The sequence below is a fragment of the Nannospalax galili genome, unplaced genomic scaffold, assembly GCF_000622305.1.
Source record: "Nannospalax galili isolate Female #2095 unplaced genomic scaffold, S.galili_v1.0 scaffold202, whole genome shotgun sequence".
Classification (NCBI taxonomy): Eukaryota; Metazoa; Chordata; class Mammalia; order Rodentia; family Spalacidae; genus Nannospalax; species Nannospalax galili.
Window position 1 is genome coordinate 1604007 of NW_008349000.1, and position 25000 is coordinate 1629006.

The following is a 25000-nucleotide window of genomic DNA, read 5'->3' on the forward strand; positions in this document are numbered from 1 at the left end:
ATTTATTGAGAATTTCATACAGGCAAATCCACACCCACCTCCCTCCCCTCCAACTCCTCCCATATCTCCACATCAGTTTTTTTCTGATAACTTCATGTACTCTCTTCTTTTTTTAAATGGGGCTTTTTGCTAATCTACTGTTGCCCCCTCTGAAGAGGAACCCTAAAATCTTTTAAGGATTAGGTAAGAGCTCCCAAATACTTTTGACATTTTTGGCCTTTGGAACACAGTATATTACTAAGAGCCCTGAGGACATTTTGACTTTTAGCCAAGAAACTGGCTACTTTTCTTTGGGGTCTTTTTACCCAAACTGCCTAGTCAATTCCTACCTCCTATTCTTATCACACCATCCTATGAAGAGTTTACCCAGCTTTCAGACAGGGAATCCAGATGCAGACTGCTCTGGCTTCTTCCATGCTGAACAAGGATACAGGGTGAGGCAACTGGAGTATTCCTTCAGTGTGTCTATCTAAAAAGACTCCCAAATTGCATAACTCTTATCTGTAGGGGGAAAAGAAAGTCCTTGACTGGTGAATAGGAGATGTGAAAGAGAAGTAAAGTCAAGAGTACTTAGCATTACAGTTTCTAGATAGGGAACTATCTAGAACAGGGCAAGTTTTAAATGTTCATATGAGAGTCCATTGGAATTTCTTCATGAGAGCTTCCAAAAGCATCCCTCGACTGGGTTCTGCCTCACTTTTCATTTGTCTGTCAAGGCTGGACTTGAGAGTGATGGATTCAGGATTTGCTTTCAGGCATTTTGATAGCTGTTGGAATGGTTAGAATCAGTATCAGTTCCCCCCTCAAAGGGTTCTAGATAGGGGGAGAAAACAAATTTGTCCATCATTTTAGAACAATAGTGGGTTGTCTCCCATAGCTACAGGTGGGCACTACGGTATTGCAGAACAAGATTTGAAGTCTTACATCTGAGCAGCACTTTCTGATTCAGAACAAAATCATCAATGAGAAATAATTGTTTGAGTAACTTTTTATATATGCTTAAGCCTAATGTGTGAAAAATGTGGTCCCTTGTACCCTTAAAGAAATATACTGATCACTTTGCTCTTTGGTTATACTTTCCTTTTGGGTGTTTAAGACCATACAGTTGGTCCAAATAAATCAATTTATATTTACACTTGAAGATCTGTTCCTCAGGGGTCACATGGGTTTGGGAGGAGCTTTGGCTCCTTTCTTTTACCAGTTCCATCTCTGTGAAGATAAGTCAAAGGTCCTGCTCAACCATAACTGGCTTCAGTTGGAAGCATGGAGGAAATGATTGCTCTGAGTTGACCCTCCTCTCTGTAGAGTGGACACTGGTTCAAGTACATCTGGTGAGGTTTCCATGGCCTCCCTGAACAAGAGGGCAGATGACTTACCACAGTTGTATTCCATAGTCCTGGAACTTAGTTGACCTTGGAGGGCAAGGGGCAAAAACTGTCCTTTAAATCCCTCTGACCAGATTAGCATATGACTCAAAGTATGGCTGTTAAACATCCAATAAGGTTAGTTCCACCAGTCTGGCACTTTTAATTACCATGTGCTATGTTGATACAGCTTGGGTAAAAAATCTAATGCTTTCAGGTAAACCTTGACTAGACATATATTTTGTTCCTTAAACTAGTTGACTACATTATGACTTTAAAAATTTTAAGATTATGTGTATATTATTTTTGTCTCATCCTTTATATATCATAAGAAACCTACACAGATCTTCATCATTTCCTTAGGCTTTCTCATTTTTTCTGTCTAGTTTGGAAAGTATCTCCATTCCAATATCCTTTTACCATCTTTTACATTCTCATTTTCTTTTTTAAAATAATTTTGAGACGTAATAACATTAACAAATAAAATTTCCATCTATTGTGAGAATTATTTTCCTTCAGATACTAAGAAATGCTTATTCCCTCTTAAGAATCTAGTGTCAAACCAATTTTTGATGGGGAATCAATGACTTTACTGAGCTTCCTGGGGAATCAATGACTTTATTGAGCTTACTTACCTAGATAACTGAGGGGTTGATGAGGTGTATGAATGACCTGAGAGTATGCACACTGGAAAGACTTTACCCAGTATGGGTCAAGCCTTTTATTCCTAGCCTTCCTCAGATTGTATACGTTAGCCCTCCCCAAATCCAAGAGACCATGTGTGATTAGGGCCAAATTACATACAGTTGGCTGGGAAGACTGGCTGGTTACTCTGGTGAGGGTCCAGTGACCCTGCTTGCCCCTTCTTTAATGAAGGAGCACAATGACAACAAGCCTATTGTGACGATATTTAGCAATCAGGGTCAGTGGGTCAGCTGAAGTCATGATGATGGTAGTTAATTTCATGCAGAACATACTACTGTATAGTATCATCTTATTACAAGGACATCAAATTTAAAAGGATTTGGTGCTAGGATCCACAAATGAGGAAGAACACACATCTTTTATTTTTCTGAGTCTGTGTTATTGCACTTACTATAATGGTTTCTAGATCCATCGATTTACCTGCAAATTTCATTATTTCATCTTTCTTTACTGCTAAATAGAACTCCATTGTGTAAATATAACACATTTTTTTAGCCACTCGTTAGTTGTGGGGCACTTAGGTTGCATCCATCTCTTAGCTATTGTGAAAAGAGCAGCAACAAACATGTTCTCTTCTGTACATGACTCGTTTGGGTATATACCAAGGAATGGTATAGCTGAATCACATGGTAGGTTCATTTTTAGTTTTTTAAGAGTTCTCCACATTGTTTTCCATAGAGGTTGCACGAGTTTGCAATCCCACCAGCAGTGAATGAGCGTTTCCCCTTTCTCCACATCCTGTCCAGCATTTGGGATCATTTGTGCTCTTGATTCTAGCCAGTTGAGATGGGGTAAAGTGATACCTTAAGGTGGTATTAATTTGAATTTCCCTAATTATTAATGATTAGAACACTTTTTGAGATGTTTCTTAGCCATCTTATTTCTTCCTTTGAGAACTCTCTGTTTGGATCTTTAGCCCATCTTTTAATTGGGTCATTTGGTTTCTTGCTTCTTTCTTTTTTGAGTTCTTTATATATTCTGGTTATTAAACCTCTGTCGGATGTGTCACTGGTGAAGATTTTCTCCCATTCTGTGAGTTTTCTCTTCACTTCCCTGGTTGCCTCCTTTGATGTACAGAAGCCCCTTTTTAGTTTAATGAGGTCCCACTTATTAATGGCTGACCTTAATTCCTGGTCAACTTCTGTCTGATTTAGAAAATCCTTTCCTACACCTATATCTTGTACGTTACTGCCAGTGTTTTCTTGTAATAGTTCCAGAGTTTTGAGTTTCACATTGAAGTCTGATCCATTTGGAGTTGACTTTTCTGCAAGGTGGAAGATAATAATCTAGGTTCACTCTTCTATAGGTGGAGATCGTAATACTTTCAGAGTTTCTAGTTTCACACTGAGGTCTTTGAGCCATTTGGAGTTGACTTTTATGCAAGGTGAAAGATAAGGATCTTGTTTCATTCTTCTACAGGTGGAGATCCAGTTTTCCCAGCACCATTTGTTGAAGATGCTGTCTTTCCTCCATTGTGTGTTCTTGGCACCTTTGCCAAATATCAGGTGGCTGAAATTGTGTGTACTCAGATTTGGATCTTCAATGATGTTCCATTGATCTATGTGTCTGTTTTTGTGCCAGTACCATGCTGTTTTTATGACTATGGCTCTGTAGTATTCTTTGAGATCTGGTATAGTAATCCCCCCAGTGCAACTCTTTGTGCTCAGGGATGCTTTGGCTATCTGGGGTCTTTTGTGCTTCCATACAAATTTAGGGATAGTTTTTCTAATTCTGTGAAGTATGTCATGGGGATTTTGATTTGGATTACATTGAACCTATATATTGCTTTTGTTAGGATGGTCATTTTCACAATATTAATTCTCCCAATCAGTGAGCATGGGAGGTCCTTCCATCTCCTGGTGTCTTCCTCAATCCCTTTCTTTAATGATTTAAGACTTTCATTGTAGAGATCTTAGGTGTGTTTTGTCAGATTTATTCTGAGATTTTTTTTTTTTGCAGCAATTGTGAATGGGAGCATTTCCCTGTATTCTTTCTTCAATTGTTTATTGTTTATATATAGAAAGACTACTGATTTTTGTAGATTGATATTATAACCTTCCACTATACTGAAAGTGTTGATCAGTTCTAGGAGTTTTCTGGTGGAACTTTTGGGATCTCTTAGGTATAGTATCATATCATCTGCAAAAGTGATAATTTGACCTCTTCTTTTGCAATTTGTATTCCTTTAATTTCCTTCTCTTGTCTTATTGCTCTAGCAAGAGTTTCAAGCACTATGTAGAAAAGGAGTGGAGATAATGGACATCCTTGTCTGGTTCCTATTTTTAATGGGAATGCTTCCAGTTTTTCTCCATTTTCTTTTTGATATATGTCTGTATGTGGCTTGGATGTATTTTGTTGAGAAATTTTGCATCTATGTTCATTAAGGATGCGGATCTTTAGTTTTCTTTTTTGGTTATGGCTATACCTGGTTTGGGTATTAGAGTAATGCTGGCTTCATAGAAGGAATTTGGGAGTTCTCCCTCTGTTTTGATCATTTTGATAAACAACCCCTGCTTGTCTCTTAGTGCCATTTGATTGGAATATTCTTTTCCCTCCTTTCACTGTAAGGTAGTGCCTGTCCTTGAAGTTGAGATGGGTTTCTTGAAGACAGCAAAGAGATGGATTTTGTTTCTTAATCCATTCACTTAGCCTGTGTCTTTTACTGGGGAGTTCAGCCCATTGATATTTAAGGTTATTATTGAAAGATGTATATTGGCTGTCATCATTTTCATTGCTGTTTGTGTTCTTTGTCTAATTTTGTGTTTCCTCAATTATACCTTTATTTATTTTCTTTCATTGCCCCTGGGGTATAGTTCTTCCTTTCTCCTCTCTTTGTATTGCTTCAAGTATTATTTGAAAGGCTAGTTTCATGGACATGTATTCTCTCAGGCTTTTCACTTCATGGAAGATTTTTCTTTCCCCCTCAACTATAGTAGACATTTTTACTGGGTAAAGTATTCTGGGTTAGCATCTATTATCATTTAGAATCAGAAATACCTTTGTCCGGGCTCTTCTGGCTTTCATAGTTTATGTTGATAAGCCAGTTGCAATTCTGATGGGCTTTTCTATGTGACTTGTTTTTCTTTTGCTACTTTTAGTATTCTCTCTTTGTTCTGTACATTCAGTGTTTCTACTATGATATGTCGTGGGGAGTTTCTTTTCTGATCCTGTCTATTTGGTGTTCTACACGCTTCCTGTGTTTGTGTGGGGATGTCTTTCCTTAATTTTGGGAAATTCTCTTCTGCAATCCTGTTTAAGATCTGGCCAATACCATTAATCTGGAATTCTTCTCCTTTTTCTATGCATATGATATGTAAATTTGGTCTTTTCATGGTATCCCACATCGCTTGCATATTCCATTCCTGTGTTATTTTTTTTATAATTTTTCATAATCTTTACTTGAGTGGTCCAATTCTTCAACTTTATCTTCCAGTGTTGATATTCTGTTTTCCATTTCATTCATTCTAGTGGTGAGGCTTTCCCCTGTTGTTTCAAGTTGGCTTATTGAGTTTTGCACTTCCTTCTTCATTTCTGCCTGAGTTTTCTTCAGTGTTTCTATCTTTTTTGTGAATTCATTCAGAAGTTTATACCTTTGTTCTTTTAGCTTTTTTATTTGTTTCTTCATGTGTTCTTTAAATTCATTGAATTCCTTGATCATGTTTATGACTGTTGTTTTAAATTCAGTGTCCTGTGTTATCTCTATGGGGTTCTCCTTATAGAACTCTTCTACAGAATTGGTGGAGCTTGGTGGGGACATAGTGTTTTGGCTTTCCATTTTATTATTATCTCATTGTGATTTTGGCATGTGAATTTCTTGTTTATGATTCTTATATGAGAAACCTGTTTGTATTATAGAATTAAGTTGAAGTATGCTTCTGTTTGTATTATTGGTGTGCCTTGGTCCTTTACTTATTGGTTATATAAAGCTGGTTGGTCCAGGTTTCAGGTCTCACAGGTTTTATTTTGGATGTAACTGATGGCTTCAGATCAGCTACTCAGAAGCATCAATAGAAGGCCAAATCAGGTTCCAGTCTGGTCCACTCAGGCTTCCTTCTGAGGTTTGGACCTGTAGTAGTGGGAACTCAGCAAAATTTGGGAAGATCCCTAAGGAAGGCTGATTTGGGGACTCTCAGTTGGTCTGCTGAGTGCTCCAGCCCCTATGCTAGAGGGAGGATGGAATAGGCACTGTCTGGTGGTCCTCTGAGATCCCAGCCACTACACAGATGGAGGTCGAAACCCACCTTCTCAGGCTGTCTGCTCAGGTCTCAGCCTTATCCTGCCAAAGCCAGGTCTGGCTTGGGGCCTTAGGAGGGGTCTCATGCAATCCCAGTTAGGGGGTTGAGTATGGTACAATTAGGGAAAACTCACCACCATGTGGAAGCAGGATCAGGGCACTCTCAGGCAGTTTCCTGAGTTCTCAGCCCTTATGCCAGAGGGAGACTGGAATAGGCAATCTCTGGAGGTCTGCTGAAATCCCAGCCCCTACACAGATGAAGATCAGAACCCACCCTTTCAGGCTATCTGCCAAGATCTCAGCCTTAGCCTACCAAAGTCAGGTCTGCCCCAGGTCATTGGGACGGGACTCAGTACCTGCATATTTTCTATAATGGTTGGAGCCACTGACCTCTCCAGTAGCAGTGAACAAGTGCTCTTTTTTCTCCACATTGTTGCTAACACTTTTCAGCCTTTGTTTTTTAAAATAGTTGTTCTTCGTGGGGTGAAGTGGCCTCTCATTGTGATTTTGATTCATATCACACTAGTGATTAAAAATACAGGCCATTTTTCATATACCTGTTGGCCATTTCTGTATCTTTTCTTAAGAAATCTCTATTCATGTCCCTTGTCAGTTTTTTAATTGGAATGGTTATTTTCTTGCTCTTGAGTTCTTTAGGCTCTTTATATATTTTGGATATTAACTTTTTATTAAATGTTTGACTTGCAAATATTTTTTCCCATTCCATAGCAGCCTTTTCTCTGTCAATTGTCTTTTGCCGCACTGAGCTTTTCAGCTTTCTGTAATCTCATTTTTCTATCTTTGTTTTGGTTGTCTGTGCTTTGATGATCTATCATCTATCTATCTATCTATCTATCTATCTATCTATCTATCTATCTATCTATCATCATCTATCTACCTACCTATCTTCTGTCTATCATGTATCTCCTAGACCAAAGTCTTAGATATTTTCCCTTTGTTTTCCTCTAATAATTTTATAGTTCCTGGTCCTTCATTTAAGTCTAATTCATTTTGTGTTGAGTTTTCTGTGTAGGGTGAGGTAAGAGTCTAATTTTATTCTTCTGTGTATTCAGGTATCATACCATCACTTATTGGAGAGATGGCCTTTTCCCTTTCTGTGTTCTTGATGTCTTTATCAAAGATTTATTCTCTTTGCCGAAGACTTCCTTGGCTATTCAGGGTGTATTACTTTCTTAATGGACTTCTTTTCATTCAATTGGGTCTTTCAGCAGATTTGACGTGGCCGATCAGTCAGTGGGTATGCTTTACTCTTGAGTCTTCAGTTCCTTCGTTTTGCATGCTTTCCCTTTCCCTCATTTGCTGCTCTTTGTCAGTCTATTTGCTGTCTTCCATCTTCCATGTCTGCATTTGGGACTGCCTATTTCCTTTTTCTCTTCTGCATGGGTCACGTTTCCATGATGGTCTTGTCCTGTTTCTGGTTTTATATACAACCTATAGACTTAGGGCTCTGGGGTTTGTATTTATAGCCCAAATCTTTTCCCTAAGCACTGTGTTACAAACATTTCTCATATTACATCTGTACTTGGGGTTCTTATATGAATTTCAAACTTATTATGATCAAAACAGAAGAAATGATATCCTACCTCACCTGTCTTCTGTCAAACTCCCCCAGCCCCTTTTTAGGATGGGTCATTTTTAACCATTGGCTTCTAATTGCTCAGACCACAGTTAAAAGTTATCTTGAATTCCCCGTTCAGCCTTCAGACCATTAAGTCAGCCATATACGGAAATAGGCTTCATCTGCTTCCTTCCCTCCTGTCTACTGAAGTTGTCTAATTTCATACATTACCAACCACTTTGTCACGAGTTCTACTCTTGCCTTTTTCAGCTCAATCACTAATGAACATCCTGAATAAGTTTCTAGGACAAAATAGCGGATGCTACTCCTGTCCAAAGGTATTTTAGAAGAGAAGCAGCCCACCACTCTACTGGGCGTTATGTGAACTGCCTACATTTTGGACACATTTTCCTCAGTCTCTCCCTTGATCACCCTCTTCAGCCACTCTGGCCATCTTGTATTAGGAATGCATCACACTTTCCCTTTTTCAGGGGCCTGACATTTCCTTTCCTTTTCTTTGCTTTTTCCGCTTCAGATCTTCATAAAGGATACTTCTGCCTTACAATGTAGGTCACAGCTCAGGTTAACTCCACAGTAGTAAATTCCCAGAAACTCTCAAAGGTAGACAGACATTCCCTCCCTGTTCAGTTACTCTCTACTATGTCACTCCACTGGATTTCCTTCAATTTTTCAGTTACCTAATAATATACTTAAACAGTTATTATTTATTTTCTCCTTAGCAATATAAGCTCTCTGAGGGCAGGAATAGATTCTGTCCTTCTTGTTCATTAAATCTCTAGTACTCAGAGCAATGTGTGATGTATATTACTCACTCATTCTAAATGCTACTAAGTGAAGTATAGTGTTAGAAGGCAGTCTAACTTGTGTATTGTAACACAAAACATAAAGTACTCACTAGGGTAAAGGAAAAGGCTTGTGCTTAAATAAAAAATACTTTCTAGAGCATAATAAGATCTGATCAGGAGTCTGGATCTATGCTTTAACATCTTTGTATAAATAAATATGTATTTCAATAAGAAATAGGGAGCATCCCCATTTATATCTACAGTGACACAAAAAATATCTACGGCAGTGGAAATGTCATCTTCCTCTGAGAGTTCTTTTGAGGATTATCTGTCACACCTGAGGTTCCTGGTCTCACACAGAGAGGTAAGAGGTGATGATATATATGATTTCCTCTCCACCTAACCTGAGTTAGTGCCCAGTATGCTTCTTCTTCTCATTTCTAATGAGAAGGTTAATATGAATGCATGATGTGTGGAACTTATTGATGACATGTGTCTTTCAATGTGTTTATAACAATAAACTGTGAGGTTTCCTACTTTTCTATTTAAATTTCTGTTTTCATTTAAAAAATTTCTGAAAGTATACTCTTTCAGCAGATGTTTGACTTTTAAGCTACTTTTAATACCTTTATGATTTATGATTCCACAGTAAGGTTAATAACATTGAAGAAGAGGAAATTGTGTGTGTGCATCTGTGTGTGTGTGTGTGTGTGTGTGTGTGTGCGTGTGTGTAGTACTGATGAAGACAAACCAGAGCCCTATCAAAACATGTCATGAGAGCCAAAATTTTCAATCATCTCCAGAGCACTGTCATCTTACTTTGAGCTTAGAAAAATGATCACAGGAGCCTGACAGCTTATGAGACTGAGTTTCCAGGTGGCCAGCTGCCAGATACAATCCATCAGTGTTCTGACTGTGGCTGTTGCCATTTGGTACCAGTTGTCTCCTCAGGCAAAATGGAAAGAGGAATGATTGTGGGTCCTGACGTGGTTGGAGCTTGTAGGAAAGTGGTGGCACTTTTAGACTCTTCCAATTAGTTCATTTCGAGGGAAACTGGGCAGAAAATCCCATGGCGCTCACACTATACCCCCTGCTTTCTAAAGGGCATCTTCTGTGGAACGCTCGCACCCTCCCTCTTACCATCACACTGCTGTGAGTGTGGTATGGCCTCAGGCCCACTGCCTGGCACCTCATCCAGGGCTTTGCTTTCTTTTGATTAACACATTGAACAAAAAAGTGTGAAAATATGCAAATAAATGTCTTTTTATGGCACCACGAGTTGCCTCTATATTTCAGACTGTTTTAACAGCTCATTCCAATCTAGTCACTAATTGTTCCTGCTTCACCAAGCATTTACTGACAGAAATGGTCTCACCACATTTAGAAAAGAAATCAAGTCTGCATTATGGAGTTAGAATCATTGTATTTCTAGTTTCATGCATGGTAGGTCCATTATAGAGCTATATTTAATGTATTTCTAATTAAAAACAGGAAAAGAAGTGTCCAAAGCTTTCTCAGTGTTGTTTTATCTTTTGTTTCTGTTTGCACAGCTCACCATGTTAAAACGGGGACTTGCGAGGTGGTGGCCCTTCACAGATGCTGTAATAAGAACAAGATAGAAGAAAGGTCACAAACAGTCAAGTGCTCCTGCTTCCCTGGGCAGGTGGCAGGGACCACAAGAGCTGCTCCGTCTTGTGTGGATGGTGCGACCTCTTTATTGTTCGTTGTAATAACTTGGTCAGAACTGGAACCCCAATATAATGCTACCAACTGGAGTCACTCCTAGGGGACCACACTGTCAGTCACCTGACAGAAATAAAGTTATCTCGGGGAACTATCTGGTGCTGTAAAAACTGCTAGATAAAGGAATAACGTCTCATGAAGTTCTGCCACAAAAGCATTATACCGAGGTTCCATTCCGTCAATGTGCTTCTGATTTTGATACCATGAAATATAGATTTCCTGGTAGATGATTGAGGAAGGTGCAAGATGCAAGATGATATATATGGCTTATTAATATAGGTTCTTAAACCCTGGGTGGTTCTTAATAGGAGGAAAAAAAATCACTATGTACATGAGTGACAGCTTAGCTTCAGATAAAGTTCACAGAAAATGACTTCAATGTATATGCAGGATAATAGTTTCTTTGTTTGATAGGTCATATTATAATAATAGAATATGAATTTTTGTATGAAGTAATTAATTATTGTATCATAAACAGTAATTTTTTAAATTGGTCTATTCTTGTGATGAAATTACTATTCAGGATGAAGAAAAGGAGAAAAATATGTTAACTACTAACACTCTCCCAATTTTCAGACCTTTCATGGGAAGCACTGCATGGATTTTAAAATATTGATTACAAATTGGACAGTTTATTATGTACTTGTATAAATTAGTGCACATGGTTTTTCAGCATATTTTCAAGAAGTCTGTTTTCACTTGAAAAATCCTTTGACATTGTGGGTATACTTACACTATTGTATTGAACACCTAGAAATTTATTAACATATATCTCAGGTTAGTTGTTCTTGTCATAATAAAATAAAATATTAAATAGAAGAAAATTCTTATAAAAACATTTTACTTAGATCAGTGAGTCTTGTTCCCATGTAATCACTGCTGGATAGAAAGCACTGAGCTGGCTTTTCTCTCTCATAGCTTCCATAGTGGAACAAAAATGGTGGTGTCATATGCAGCCATGTTTGGAGGGAGAGGAATGTAAGGTTCTTCCAGATCGGAAAGGATGGAGTTGCTCCTCTGGGAATAAAGTAAAAACAACTAGGGTAAGTGGACAGCTGCTTGGAGAAAGCCAAATGTCTCTGAATTTGTGGATAATTGGGGCATGTTTTGTGGTATTCTGGGGTGGTTGTAGATTGAGAGAGTATAGTTTGATATTATATGAGTTTCCCATTTCCCCCTTAATTCATTTCTTCATAGCACATTTTTATTTCAGAAGGACATCTTCTATAGTTTACCATCAACTGCCATGTTTTCTGACTAATGAACACTGTTCATAAGACACTGCCATTGACAGGAAATTCCATGAGGATGCATGCTAAATGCAAAACAAGGCTCCAGTCATTATTCTTCTGCTATATAGTAATCTGAATAAATTCTGAAAATGTTGGGTTTGGTTTAGTTTAGTTTTTATATGATTCCATAAAAATTTCCAACTAAGGTTCTCTCTGCTCTATGAAAGTGATTATTTTGATCTTCCTGGGTTTGGGAATATTAAATAGTTATCTAAGGGTTAAGGTTTGCAGCCATTATAACAGGTAATGGGGAGACATTTCAGAATCTCAGAACAAACACAAAACAATGCTCAAGACAGTGACTTGAGGATTTACATCTGGAAGTAGGGATGGACATGCAAAGACACTTAATCCTTTAATTTCCCAATTAGCTACATGGATTCTATGGACTGGAATCATTCGAATTCCTTTTTATGGGGGATATAATTAAAAACTAAAATTTTATCTTTTTACAAATTTGCTTTGAGAGAAAGCAGATGATTGGTTAGAGTAGGATAACTGAGTAATAGAACAGAATAATGGTATAGGAACATTTTATAAAGAATGGCATCAAAGGAGATGATGGTATTATGGTACTCTTTGACATAGCTTTTAAAAATTTTGCACATTTTCAAGTGATTATTGACTGTTTTATTGATGTCACCCCAACATATTCTGGTCTGTCAAATAATGACCTCAATGCACCTAACATTAGATATACATAAATGTGACCATTTTGTTGGCACATCTTTCCAAAAATCTATTGAGTGCATAAGTTATTTAGAATAATTATACTATTTAATGAGTTAACAAAAGAGCTAATTCATACTGATTCGTTAACAGTATTTTTTTCTAATGCAAAGTTCCTTGTAAGGCATTTACATCATGAAATTATCCACTTCCTCCCAATGCTACTCCTTTGAAACTCACAGGAATTCACTAGAGCCTTGAGAATTTGAAGCAACTGAAAAAATTAAAAAATAAGTAAATAAAAGGTAAGCTCTCTACAGCTGTTCTGTGTTTTCATTACTTCAATGGACAAGGAGAAGCTAACATTTATTGGGCATATAAACATAAGCTACACACTGAACAAAGTGCTATAAATGAATTACCTGATTGAGTCCTCTGAATACCCTCATGAAGAAAATATTATTTTGTCTGCATTTTACAGGTGAATAAACCAATACTTCACAAACTTAAGTGACTTCCCAAGATCATCATGACAATTAATTGGGAATCAACATTCAAGTCACATAGCCCCGTTCTCAAGACTGGCTCCTTAACCTGAACTTTCTACTTAACTTTTAGCATATGATTTAGCTTATATCTTAAGTGATAGCAATAGAAAGTTGCCTATGAGGCAGACCTTTAAGAATATCTTTAACTTTCTGGATCATTGAAATGGAAAGGTCAAGACAATTCTATCTAAATTATCAAAAAATATTTTTAAAGGTGCTGTTTCATTCCTTTTGGCCATATTCTCGATAATCCAAAATTAGAACTGAACTTCCCCTTCGCAAAATTCATTTTAATGTAAAGAAAAAGATGGATGAAAGTGTGAGGCATTGTGGATAGGGAAAACTGCATCCAGATTCTATAGGTCATTTTAGTTAAAGGACTGTATGATTGTCTTTCATTTTCTACCCTGAAGCTGGTAAGGAGGACCTCGTAAAACACAGATTGCATAGAGGATTTGTCACCCATTCATCTGGCTGGTGGGTCTTTTACTGTAGTAGGATAGAAACAGGGGAGGCAGGAAGCTCTTCAAATGTTGGGTCTCTGGCAGCTTTTGTTTATCCAGTGTTGGGGGCAAGAAGCAGTGCAGTAAGCGGGTCAAGGCAGTAGCAAACTGTGCCCTCTAGTATTAGAGTGCTCATGCAGTCCTTGGGACCCTGAGGCCTGCAAGTGTTAAAGAGTTGTATGAGCCCAAGAAGGTGGGATCCTCAGCCTTTGGTTGCAGTTTCCAGACAGGCCTCGGTATTGGGGTCCCTCAGCTCTTGACAGTGGTCAGAGCAGCTCTCAGCCTGGGAGTCAGAAACTCATGGCTCTGAAAACTTTACAGCTCTTTGGAATCCTGGTGGTGAAAGTTTGCAACTTCTTTGTTCTCTCTCTCTCTGTCTCTGTCTCTGAACTTCCCTTTCCTTCCCTCGCTCCCTTCCTCAGCCTGCCCTTTTCCTTCCTGTCATGGGTGCTCTTAAACCATTTAGCAGTTTCCTCTGCTGTCAGCTGGCTGCCCCTCCCACAACTCAACCTCTGCCAAGACTGCTTGGCCTCTGCCCTGCTATACCTCCACTGCCACTGCTCTCCTGTCTCTACTGCTTTCTCCATGTCACCAGCTAACCCTTCACTTCTTAAAGTAGAAAAGACCATTATTAAACCCAATGTAATACCAGGGGAGAAGATATAGGATGTTGTCTCCTAGACAACTCAATAAGTGAGCCTGAGAAGTCAACTTATAAAGCCCTCCAAAGGGTGTCTGGATCCATCACAGCTATTGAGGCTGGTGTTTTGGACCAATTGCAACCTTCCCTTTTAACACTGGTCATAGTCGTCCCATTGGTAGACCACCAGGGGAGGTCTTCCTCTACCAACTTAGGATCTTCTAGAGTTCATTAAAACTTGTGGTAGCAAAAAGTCTCATAAAAGTTGCTTCGAATCATACTGGCTAACGCTGTGCCTTCAAGGCCAGGGCAATTATCTGTAATTATCATATAGTTTCCTCAAAGCATTGGAGGACTATTCTAGCATCTGGTACTGGCACAACGGCAGTCCAAATGGCCATTGATAGACTGTCTTATTGCTCAAGGCAGCCAGTGCAGCAAGAAAGAGTCCAGCAGCCTCCAATTAGGGAGTAAATTGGCCCATCCTCCTTTATCTTTGTTTATGAATGTCAGAAGAAAGGCCTACAATAAGAATTAGGTATTCACACTAATAGTGAGTTTAAAGTGCTTCAAAAGTGTTTAACACTTGCCCAGAACCCTGGGGGGAGGGGAGAGGTGAGTTTCCATCATCTGTCCTGGATGAACACAATAGTAGGTGTTTGGATTAAATTACCTCTAAGACCCCTACTGATTCTGAGGCCATGATTTATATTTTTCAAAGAAAATTATTCATTTCAAAGTGAAGATGAAAAGACTTGACAGAAAAGGCTTCTTGAGTTTTCAAGGTTTATTTTTCGTATGTTTCTTTTATAAAAGTAGTTTTAAATTATTTTAGATACATTTTTATTAAGATTAAAACATGTTAATTATGTTTGTATGTGTGCATCTGTGTGTCGATATATACAGCTGACAAGTGTTGTTTGTATGTATGTGTCTGTGTGTCGATATATACAATTGACAAGTGTTGTTTGTATGTATGTGTCTGTGTGTCGATATATACAGCTGACAAGTGTTGTTTGTATGTATGTGTCTGTGTGTCGATATATACAATTGACAAGTGCAAGTGGAGGCCAGGAGAGGTTGTTGGTTCCCCTGGAGCTGCAATTTCAGGCAGTAGAGTTTCCCGACATGGCTGCTGGGAACTAACTCAGGCCCTTAGCAAGAAAAAAAGTGCATGGCCTTAACTACTGAACCGTCTCTCTAGACCACAAAAGAAAAAATGTTTTTGGTAAAACGTGGATATAGTTAGATATTTTCAATGAATTGAATACCATGTCATTGTGCCTGGCTAGTCAGAAATGTACAAATATGAATATTAGTTGGATTCACAAACCAATTTGGTCAAATATTGTTGATAATTGCCCCCAAACTCAAACTGTCTAATGTTATCAGATTATTACTACTCTACCATCCCTACTGAAATGCTGTCAAAGTGTGGGAAGTAATAAACCTTTTTAAAATACATTGGACACAATATTACTAGAGGGAATTTATGCTACCCATGAGCAGAAATGATATTAGTAAGAAGAAGCCTGGATCATTAGTTTATTCTTTGGGATTATTGCCCATTTACTAGTCTTGACTAAGATAGCTGTGTTTATAATAGTCCTATGAAACCATTATACCCCTGATTTGGCAGGTCCCAGCTGCAAAAAGGAAGTCCTGACGTGAAGCAGGAAAAGGTTACAAAGTACCTCAAGAGCTGTTCTCAGCCAAAAGCCATTTGTGTTTCTGAGGCAAGATATGTTGGTCATGTGGGATTATCACTGCAAGCAAAATGACTCGAGAAATGATTAAAATTTGCAGTAATGTACACATTCCCGTATAATTGCCCATATCCAATCTGGAGCACTGGGTAAGCCTAATGGTAGAAAAAAAAAGCAGTCAGCCAAAATCAGCAATGAAGCATGCATGGTCTCAGCAGAGAGGAATGGTACCTTCCAGAACTGACTACAAATCAGGGCCTGGGTGAGCTCATTCAGGACGAATTTGGAACCTGGATAGCACTTACCACTAATGTGGATTATGCCCTCCTTCTGTCTTTGACCCATTTTCTTTCCAGAAAGGAGGGACAGCAAGGAACAGATAGTTCTTTAGGCAACATCAAAATTTTGTTCCTCAAAACCCATTTAGTTTGAAGACATGTTTCCAAAATATTATTCCTCATGAGAAAGGAGGAACATTTAGGCCCATCTATGACATCCAAAACTCCTTCCTGCATTATTTTAAGAAGTAAGTTAGAAGGAAAATCATGAGTCTTTTATTTCAAATTCACTCTCAAAGATAAATAGTGAAGAACTTTTTCAGAGTCATTAATAAAAGAAGAGTCTCTCCAGTGTGAAAGAGCACATAATTATATGCTAATTACACAACAGAAAAGTAGCAGGGTGGGGGAGGGGTGAAGGTGCCAGAGAGCTTTGTAAGATATGAGAAAAAGTATCTTTAATGCTGTTGGAATCGTCAGTAAAAAGCAGACAGTGGTTCATTCCTTTTAATGTTTTGATATTATTTCTCTGTGGAAGATCTAAGGAAATCATATCTCTTTTAGAATTCCTACTCCTTGCCTGTTGGTACAGACACCATGCTCACCACTGTGGGCAACAGGAACTGGGTCTGATTCTTACCTAAGGAAAAATGAACAGAAATTTACTTTATGCATGACTTTATATTATCATTAGAAAGATTGTCTTTTGGGAATCGAATCCCAAGTCTACTGACTTTTCATTTATATTAGATGAATTCTTGGGCATAATTTTTAACTAATTAGAATGACTTTATTTCTATTCATTTACTTAAAATGTCTTAAGTCGATAAGAACACTATAATTTTTAATGTACCTTGAAATAAAAAAATATTTTTAACTTTATTGTGTGAAGCAATGAAAGTCAACAGATATCAGGAACTCCCAAGTATGACGGTACGTGATAACAGTACTCATAATTTAAACACAAAGCAAATGCTCTTACTGTGTACTGGTCCCTGCTAAATGCCTTGCAAGTGTTATTTAACTTCAGTCAACCACAATAGAAAATATGGATAGCACAGAAATATATGGAGCAATTCTTACCCACAACGAGTATATACATTTGAGCAGGGGAAATGAATAGTGTGTGTGGCATTACAGTCTGCTTTAACTATCTACAGACCCCCAACAAGAAACATTGGAATCAATGGAAAATAGTCAGGATTGATAAGTAACAGAATATCACAGCCCTTGCTTTAGCTTCCTTCTGAGCAAAAGAATGAAGATGTTGAGCTAGATTCAATTTCCGAGTTCTTTGGCTCCAAGTGCCAAGGGCATTTCTAACTTCAGTCATAGCTAAATTAGAATGACACAAACACCCGACTTACCACAGAAGACAGGTAAGTCATGTTTTTATGAAGGAGAAAAGACATAGCCTCTTATGAGTTTGGGCGATTAAAGCCTTCAGTTGTCCTCATACACAGATGTGGCTGGATTTTAGACCATGGTGACTGCTCTGTTGCCGGTCTGAATAGTGGGCAGAGGTGCTGTACTCTCCCAGACCCACATCAAAGGAAGAGCACAGTGTGAGGAGAAAGACTCATTTCCTTATCTTTAGGGGGCACAATTGGTGTGGATTCTTCAGTCCCGATGTTCACTTTTGCCTTGCAAATTTAAGTACCAGTCTAGAGTAGAGCAGCTCTTTCTTGATCAGCCCTCTCTGATCAAGCACGTCCCCATCCATTTGTCTTCATCTCACCACCAGTCAGGTCCTAAATTGCACGCTGGTCCACCGCACAAAGCCAAATGACCTTTAGGGCTGTGGTTTATAAATTATATTTACAGCACCTACAGTAAGAAATACATCTTATCTTGTGACCCACCGAGTGCGCACATATTTGTGCCTGCCACACTGAAAGCCACACTCTGATATTCTGGCTTTCTTCTTCCTTCCTTATCTTTATCCTTTGTTTTTCTACCTCCCTCCTTCTACTAACAGCTTCCTTGACTTCATTACCTGCATGCTGCATCCCGCATCTTAAAGGGTCCTGCTTTGGTATTTGATTGGTTCGTGGGTCTGCTCTATAGAATTTGTGGAGGTACAAACTCCTTAATAAAGACATTTCAAATCAATTCAGCTATCGCATTTCAATGTCACTTTTTGAATACTTTTTTGGAAAAATTTCATGGACTTTTGAGATATAGATTTACTGGAGAGGAATACACATGTCAAATAAATATTAATTTAAAAATCCTTATTGTTTACTATTTTCAAGTAGTATTCTAAATTTCAGGTGCAAACACTGAAAACAAAAAGGCTAAGAATTACTCCCTCAAGGGCCTATATTCTGCTAATGTGTATTAGTTTTCTGTTGCTGCCTTAGTACGCTGCCAAAAATTCAGCACTTAATGCAGTGTCCATTAGTTACTCTTAGATCATACACCCAGGCACCTGAGGCATAGTGGTGTCTGTGGTCTGGGTTCTATGAGGGGATAATCAAAGGTGTGTGCACCTTTTCACAACAGGGCTACGCTACTTTCTGGAGGGTTGGGGGACAATCTACTTCTAAGCTCATTCAAGTATCTCAGAACCTGGTTTTTGAGGAATGTACTGTTGCTGTGTCTGCCCTCTGAGCCTCTCTTACCTCCTGGGGGTGCCGCTTCTTTTCATCTCATTGTCCTCCCTGTCTCAAACAACAGTGGCAAACTTTCTGTCCTCCCACTTGCTTGCCCTGTCTTACCTGTTTTCCTCTCCTGTTGTATTTCTGGCTCTTCTGCCCCTCCCCCCACAATTGGCGCCATATTCCTCTTTGAAGGAAGCAACCTCAATTATAACTGTAGAGCCCATTCACAGAAGTACTTAAATAAGTGCTTCTTTTCATCTCATTGTCCTCCCTGTCTCAAACAACAGTGGCAAACTGAGGCCTCCCGTATCTTAATCTTTCTGTCCTCCCACTTGCTTGCCCTGTCTTTCCTGTTTTCCTCTCCTGTTGTATTTCTGGCTCTTCTGCCCCTCCCCCCACAATTGGCGCCATATTCCTCTTTGAAGGAAGCAACCTCAATTATAACTGTAAAGCCCATTCACAGAAGTACTTAAATAAGTGCTTCTTTTAATAGTTAAATGATATAAATCTGGGCTATGTCAATATACAAGATCCTGCCTAATGGATGAGAAACAATGAAAATTAACAATAAATAAAATAATAGTATGCTAAATGGGGTTAGGTCACAGGAAAAACAAAAGCCAGGATGGGAAATAGAGAGTGCTCAGCAAGTTTGCATGCTTGATAGAGGGTAAGTGGATGACCCACAAGCCTATTTGAAAGACAAGCTTCCAGGCAGAGAGGAGAACAAGTTCACAGTACCTGATTGAAGCTGTTCTAGGAAAACATGATTTGAAGGAGTAGCCTTGACACTGTGGCTGGAACAAAGTGGTAGAATTTATGGCCAGAAAGGCAGTGAAAGACAGTCACAACTGACTTAAATTTTTGTGCTAAACACACAGAATGAGGGAGCAGCCATTAGAAGGCATGCAAAGAATCCCATGGGAGAGCGTGTTTTCTGTTTTACATTACTATCCACTAATTCTAGGTCATTTAGCTTCATGTGAAATGTGATGCGGTATCTTGAATTTGGTATTTCTTAAGACTAGGTGAATGTTTTTATTATAATAATGAGAAATGCAAACATTTTATAAATGAAATTCACATTAGATATGATTTAAAATTTAAATGATGGGACATTTAGAAACAAAACACTTAAAGAAGGATGTAATCACTGTAATAACAGATTTTTAATAAGCAGTTATGGTTAGAAATGAATTAACACATTGACAGTTTTTACTTCAGATACTGAGTTCAAGGCAGGTAAGAACCAACTAGGTGCCCAGGAAGCAGCATTCAAAGGTAATATTTTAAGTTATGTGTTTTAAAATCAAGAGCTGCTTACTTCATTAATGGTAATTTAATAAGGCAAGGAGTGTCTGCCTTGGCATTTATTTAGAGAGTTATTGGAAATTAATGTAAAGACTTCAAGTAATATATCACCAGAGCTGTACTTCACAAACTTAGCTTATATTTTCATAATTAAAATGAGCAATGGGCAACAGATGAGTGCTTTGAAATTGGTGCATGGTATTGATGCTTCTATATTTTTTGAATGATGTGTTTATTGTAAATGTTACTCTGAGGAGTCTGCTTAAAATCTTAGTGTTAATTGTAGGTGTTCATTCATTGTAATATAACTTCAGTTGGGCACCAAAGAATTTCATTAGCAGCTGTGAGGAATATCTTGGGCTATGGTTTATGTTCTGTGAATTAAGTGGAGAGAGCCATAGCTTTGTCTTTTTATGTTAGGGTCAACAGCCAAAGTTCTGTAGTTTGAACATTTTATAATAAATATCCCTGGGGGAAGCAACACTTTCATCTATATTTGGTTATCTGGAGTTCCTTAAAAAAAAAAAAAAAAAAAAAAAGGCTAGTACCTCCTTACCTCCTAGGGCTTAAAGAAGAGAAGCATGGGTATGGGGACTCATTTCCTTCATTGGTGGAGCCGTTGCTGGTTGTCTTTGCTCCAGTAATGAATATCCTATCCATGATCATAAAGCAACTCTAATTAAACTCAGTGGATCTCTCTCATGCACACATGGCATGAAAGTTGGAGGGGAACTTCCATTATCAGGAAGAAGAAGGTTCAGCAGCGGGAGGCAGATAACAGAGGACAGTGGGGTATATATGATCAAAATGTGCTGTAGACCTATGAAATCACTAAAGAACATACTAAAAAAAAGTGTTGGAAAGGGATACTTGAGGAATCATATTTACTATTTGTAGCCTATTTCCTATGTTTACAAACCTATTTAAAAATATATGCTTAGGCTGGGCATGGTGCCACACGCCTTTAATCCCAGCACTCAGGAGGTAGAGGCAGGCAGACCTCTGTGAGTTCAAGGCCAGCCTGGTCCACATAGTGAGTTCCAGGACAGCGGGGGCTACAGGGAGACCCTGTCTCAAAAAGACAATATATATATATATATATATATATATATGCTTAAACAATATATAGCACTGTTTACATTCTACCAAGCTCAGTCCCTTCTTGTACCCTTCACACATTTCGTAGAGATTAAATCACTAATGATTGACTTCCCCTTCCATTTTTATTCCTTCTGTTGTAGAATAGGGTGAAGAAGATTCAGCTGAGACGTGAAAGGTAATTTTCCAACAAGCTCAAAATTTAAGATAGCTTTTGAGTCCTGCTGAGATGTGTAAGAAAGCACAGTGAATGTTAATTTCCTGCTGGATCATCCACGACTGGCCCACCTGCCTCTGAATTTGGTGTGGATTGTGAGGTGTCTCTGATAGAAAGGGCAGAACTTAGCCTTCCAGTACAGTGGTTACACCACAATTGGGCACACCCAATCAAAGACTAGATCCCAAATTTCAGTAGGGTAGAAAAGACTTATGTAATGTATTTTGTTGATAATAACCTCTGAGAATAGAAACACAAGAGTAACATGTTTCAAATTATTGGAAGACACAACAGGAAAAAGAAAAAAAAATAGATTGCTTCTGTGTGATTATAAAGAATACAACTAAGGCCACTAAATAATGTACTTGGTGTTAAGTCTTGGTGAATGAACTGCCTTGGGAAATAAGTGAGTCCTCATTTTAGAGGTGATATTTTTTTAACTTAAAAGATAAGAAGATATTCAGAGTTCATTAGATCAATATTAATACTGACAGAAAACAGCCTGTGCAAAGACATGGAGAGATAGATCAATCTTGTTCACAGTACTGAAACCAGTCCAGAGTGAGGTGATGTGTGTGAGAAGAAGTAGGCATCTGGAAATCCCTGGGAGCAGAGTAACAGGCTAAATTTTGTTATAAGAAGCTTTTAAATTTCAATGTGAAAGATTTGGATTTTATTCTCTAGACAATGGTGAACCATTAAGGACTCTTAAGAAATTAGTAAAGGAGAAAGTTTTAACTCATAAAGTATATTCAGCTATGATGGGTCAGATAGAGGTACAAGATAATCAATTTTAAATAAGGTAGTGGAGATAATGTCCATGTGGAGACTAGGAAGTGACATCAAGAGGATTTGATAATGAACTGAATATAAGAACTGATTAAAAGAAAAATTCTAAACTCACATCTTGCTTATTTATTTGTGTTTTGGTGATTACTTCCTGATAGGAGTTGACAGACTACTAGTGGAGCTAGCTAGTGGACAGCTTGATATGTAGACCTAGAAACCATGGTAAAAGACTGACAATCTCCGCTTCTTGGATGGTGTTAAAATAATCAATCAATCAATCAATCAATCAATCAATCAATGGACAATCAGTCAATCAATCAATCAATCAATCAATCAATCAATCAATCAAGCTTTCCCAAAAGGAATGTCTAGAACAAGATCATCAAAGCCTGCAGACATAGAAAAAGGAGGAAATCCAAGAAAAACCAAATTTAGTATAATGCAGAGACTCTCCCAGAGCTGTCACTTGATAAAACCAGGATATTAAACCTACAGATGGACTATGTGGCCTTTAAGTTTCTTTCTGAATGTAAGATTTGTGATAGACTGCAATTTCATTGTCCATTCAGTCTATTACAATCCTAATGTGTCTCTTATTTGGGTGACAACATTGTCAACACTGCAGAGTATGCATTACTTTAAGAGGAGGACATAAAGTCAGAAGGGAGGATGGCAAGGTGGAGATGTAGATGGGGAAGAGGGTCTGAATATGATCAAAATACATTGTATGAAATTCTCAAAGTCAAAAAATATTTAAAAAATAACATTGGAACCTTCTGACATCCTACACAGTTGTCAGTACTTTAAAAATTGTGAAATAGTTAAATCTTGAAGCAATGTTTATTAGAGTAAAATCTGGCATTTGATGAAATACAATGTAAGATAGAAAATTCAAATTGCCATATTACAAGAAAACCAAAAAAGATCTTTATAGTTTATACTAAGTCAGGGAATTGGATTTTTTGTCATGTTTAATATTTAACTTACTAAAGATAAGGATAATCTAGCTGTTGACAAACCTTTCACCCATGAGGTTTTGATATTATAGCATTTGTTCCTATTAAGCATTGATGTTGACTTTCCACGATTTATGATGAGATTAGCCCAAAGTCAATAGAGGGTTGCTTTGAGAGGTTTTGCTTAGCCTTGCCAATTTTACCTTGACTTTTATTGCTGATTCTTTCCTGGTGACAAAGATATTTTACCTTATCTGCATCTGTTCTCTTCCTGGTCCTGTTCAAAGAAAACTGAAACCTTGGAGAAGGGGCAGGGGGCGGAGAGAAGAGAAGGGGATTGAAATTTAGAAGTTTCAGATTCATTTTCAAAAGGCTGATTACAAATGATTAATTTCAGTCTCTGCTTAAAATACGGGGCAGGGAGGGAGTTGATTTAGTCAGTCTGTTTTGGGGGCATTGGTTTGGTAGGGGGGTTGATTTGGTCAGTCTCTTGGGAGAGAACTTATTTGGTCAGCCTGTTTGGGGGAGTTGATTTGGTCACCTGTTTAGGGCAAGTTGGTTTGGTCAGTCTGTTGCGGGATATTGATTTGGTCAGTCTGTTTTGGGGGTAGTTGGTTTGGTCAGCCTGTTTCTAGGATTCACATTGCTGTGACGCTTTAATTTTATCTTGAAAGAAATAAAACTGAATATTCTCAAAAGACTGACAGTAAGAGGAATCTGGAGAGGTATCATGATTTAAAATCTAACTCCCAGCTTAAGTTACATGTGACTTATTTGTGAGATTACTAAAGGTAACCCTTGTTTGAGTTTAAATTTCACAAGTGAAATGAACTTGATTTTTAAGAAATATTTTATTTATTATTTTTATTTTATGGGTATGATCATATTGTCTGCATGTGTATAAGTGAACCTGTGTCATGAAATGTCCATGGAGGTCAGACGAGGACACCAGATTCCCCTGGAACTGGAGTTATAGATGTTTGTTAGCTGCCATGTGGGTGCTGTGAATCAAACTTGGGTCCTCTGCAAGAGCAGTCAGTGTGCTTGACTGCTGAATCATCTCTCTAGCCCCAAAATGAACTTGTTGAAAGCACCACTGAATCAACACAGATGCAAACCATAGCTTTAAGCCACCTTAGAATTTCTTAGCTAAGTTGTCAGAAAATTAATTCATGAGTAAAACTTATGATAAAAGCTGTTAATGATGACCTTTGACAAGTTTACTTTTCACTTACGTTAACAGTTTCAGAATATCTTATTGAGTGACATTAGTACTTCATACTATAGGTGAAAACACTCATAATATGGAAGAAATGTGTTTACATAGGCAGACCAAAATAATCCTACAAATTATGATAAAATTACTTACAGTAGTACCAATACTACATCACTAAGTGTTCACCCTTTCCAAGCTTACAGAAAGTACTGAGAGAATGAGACATTGTCAAGGTGAACCACATAATTTCTCATTTTCCGTTTCACCCAGGACAGCCACAGGAAGCTGCTTTGTGGTGTCACAAATCCAGTATCACTCTCCCAATTCTTCTGCACAGAGGTTCTCTCAGCCTAACCTCAACGAATGTACATCAAGTTGGTCTCATGACAAAGTCTTATGGAGTCTGGGTGGCTCTTCCAGCACACTGCTGGAGATTTGCTAGGGAGAGCCTGGGGTATTAATGTCCTCCCCTGTTTATTCACAGTTAGATGTTTATGTTCTTTTTATTTTTTATTATTCATTCTTGAAAGATTTTGTACATTTTGATTTGAAATGGGCCTACTTGATCCTTCAGGGATCCTTTTGGTCTAGCACAAAATAGGAGACTCCTAACCCCAAACCACGAGGTAAGCCAGTCACTGTTGAAAATGTATATGCCGGCTACCTCGCCTTAAATTTTACATGAGGAATGGACCTATTGAAGGATGATCTCTCAAATTTGACAAGAAGCTCAAGTATTGTAG

At 38.1% G+C, this 25000-nt stretch overlaps 1 protein-coding gene across 9 annotated transcripts in view; it reads left to right on the forward strand.

The window, feature by feature from the left end:
- The window catches only part of Tafa2 (TAFA chemokine like family member 2), a 532750-nt gene that overhangs the window by 479538 nt on the left and 28212 nt on the right, over positions 1-25000 (forward strand). For 8 of the 9 annotated variants that reach the window (XR_003851590.1, XM_029569887.1, XM_008846150.3 and 5 more), the window contains 2 exons: positions 10239-10391; positions 11350-11474. Coding sequence is in view for 8 of the 9 variants with exons in the window: in XM_029569887.1 (XP_029425747.1) it covers positions 10239-10391; positions 11350-11474 (278 nt within the window). In the remaining variant the exon portion in view is untranslated. Of the gene's footprint in view, positions 1-10238; positions 10392-11349; positions 11475-21222; positions 21258-25000 lie in introns of all 9 variants that reach the window. The other variant, XM_029569886.1, reaches the window with a different exon arrangement.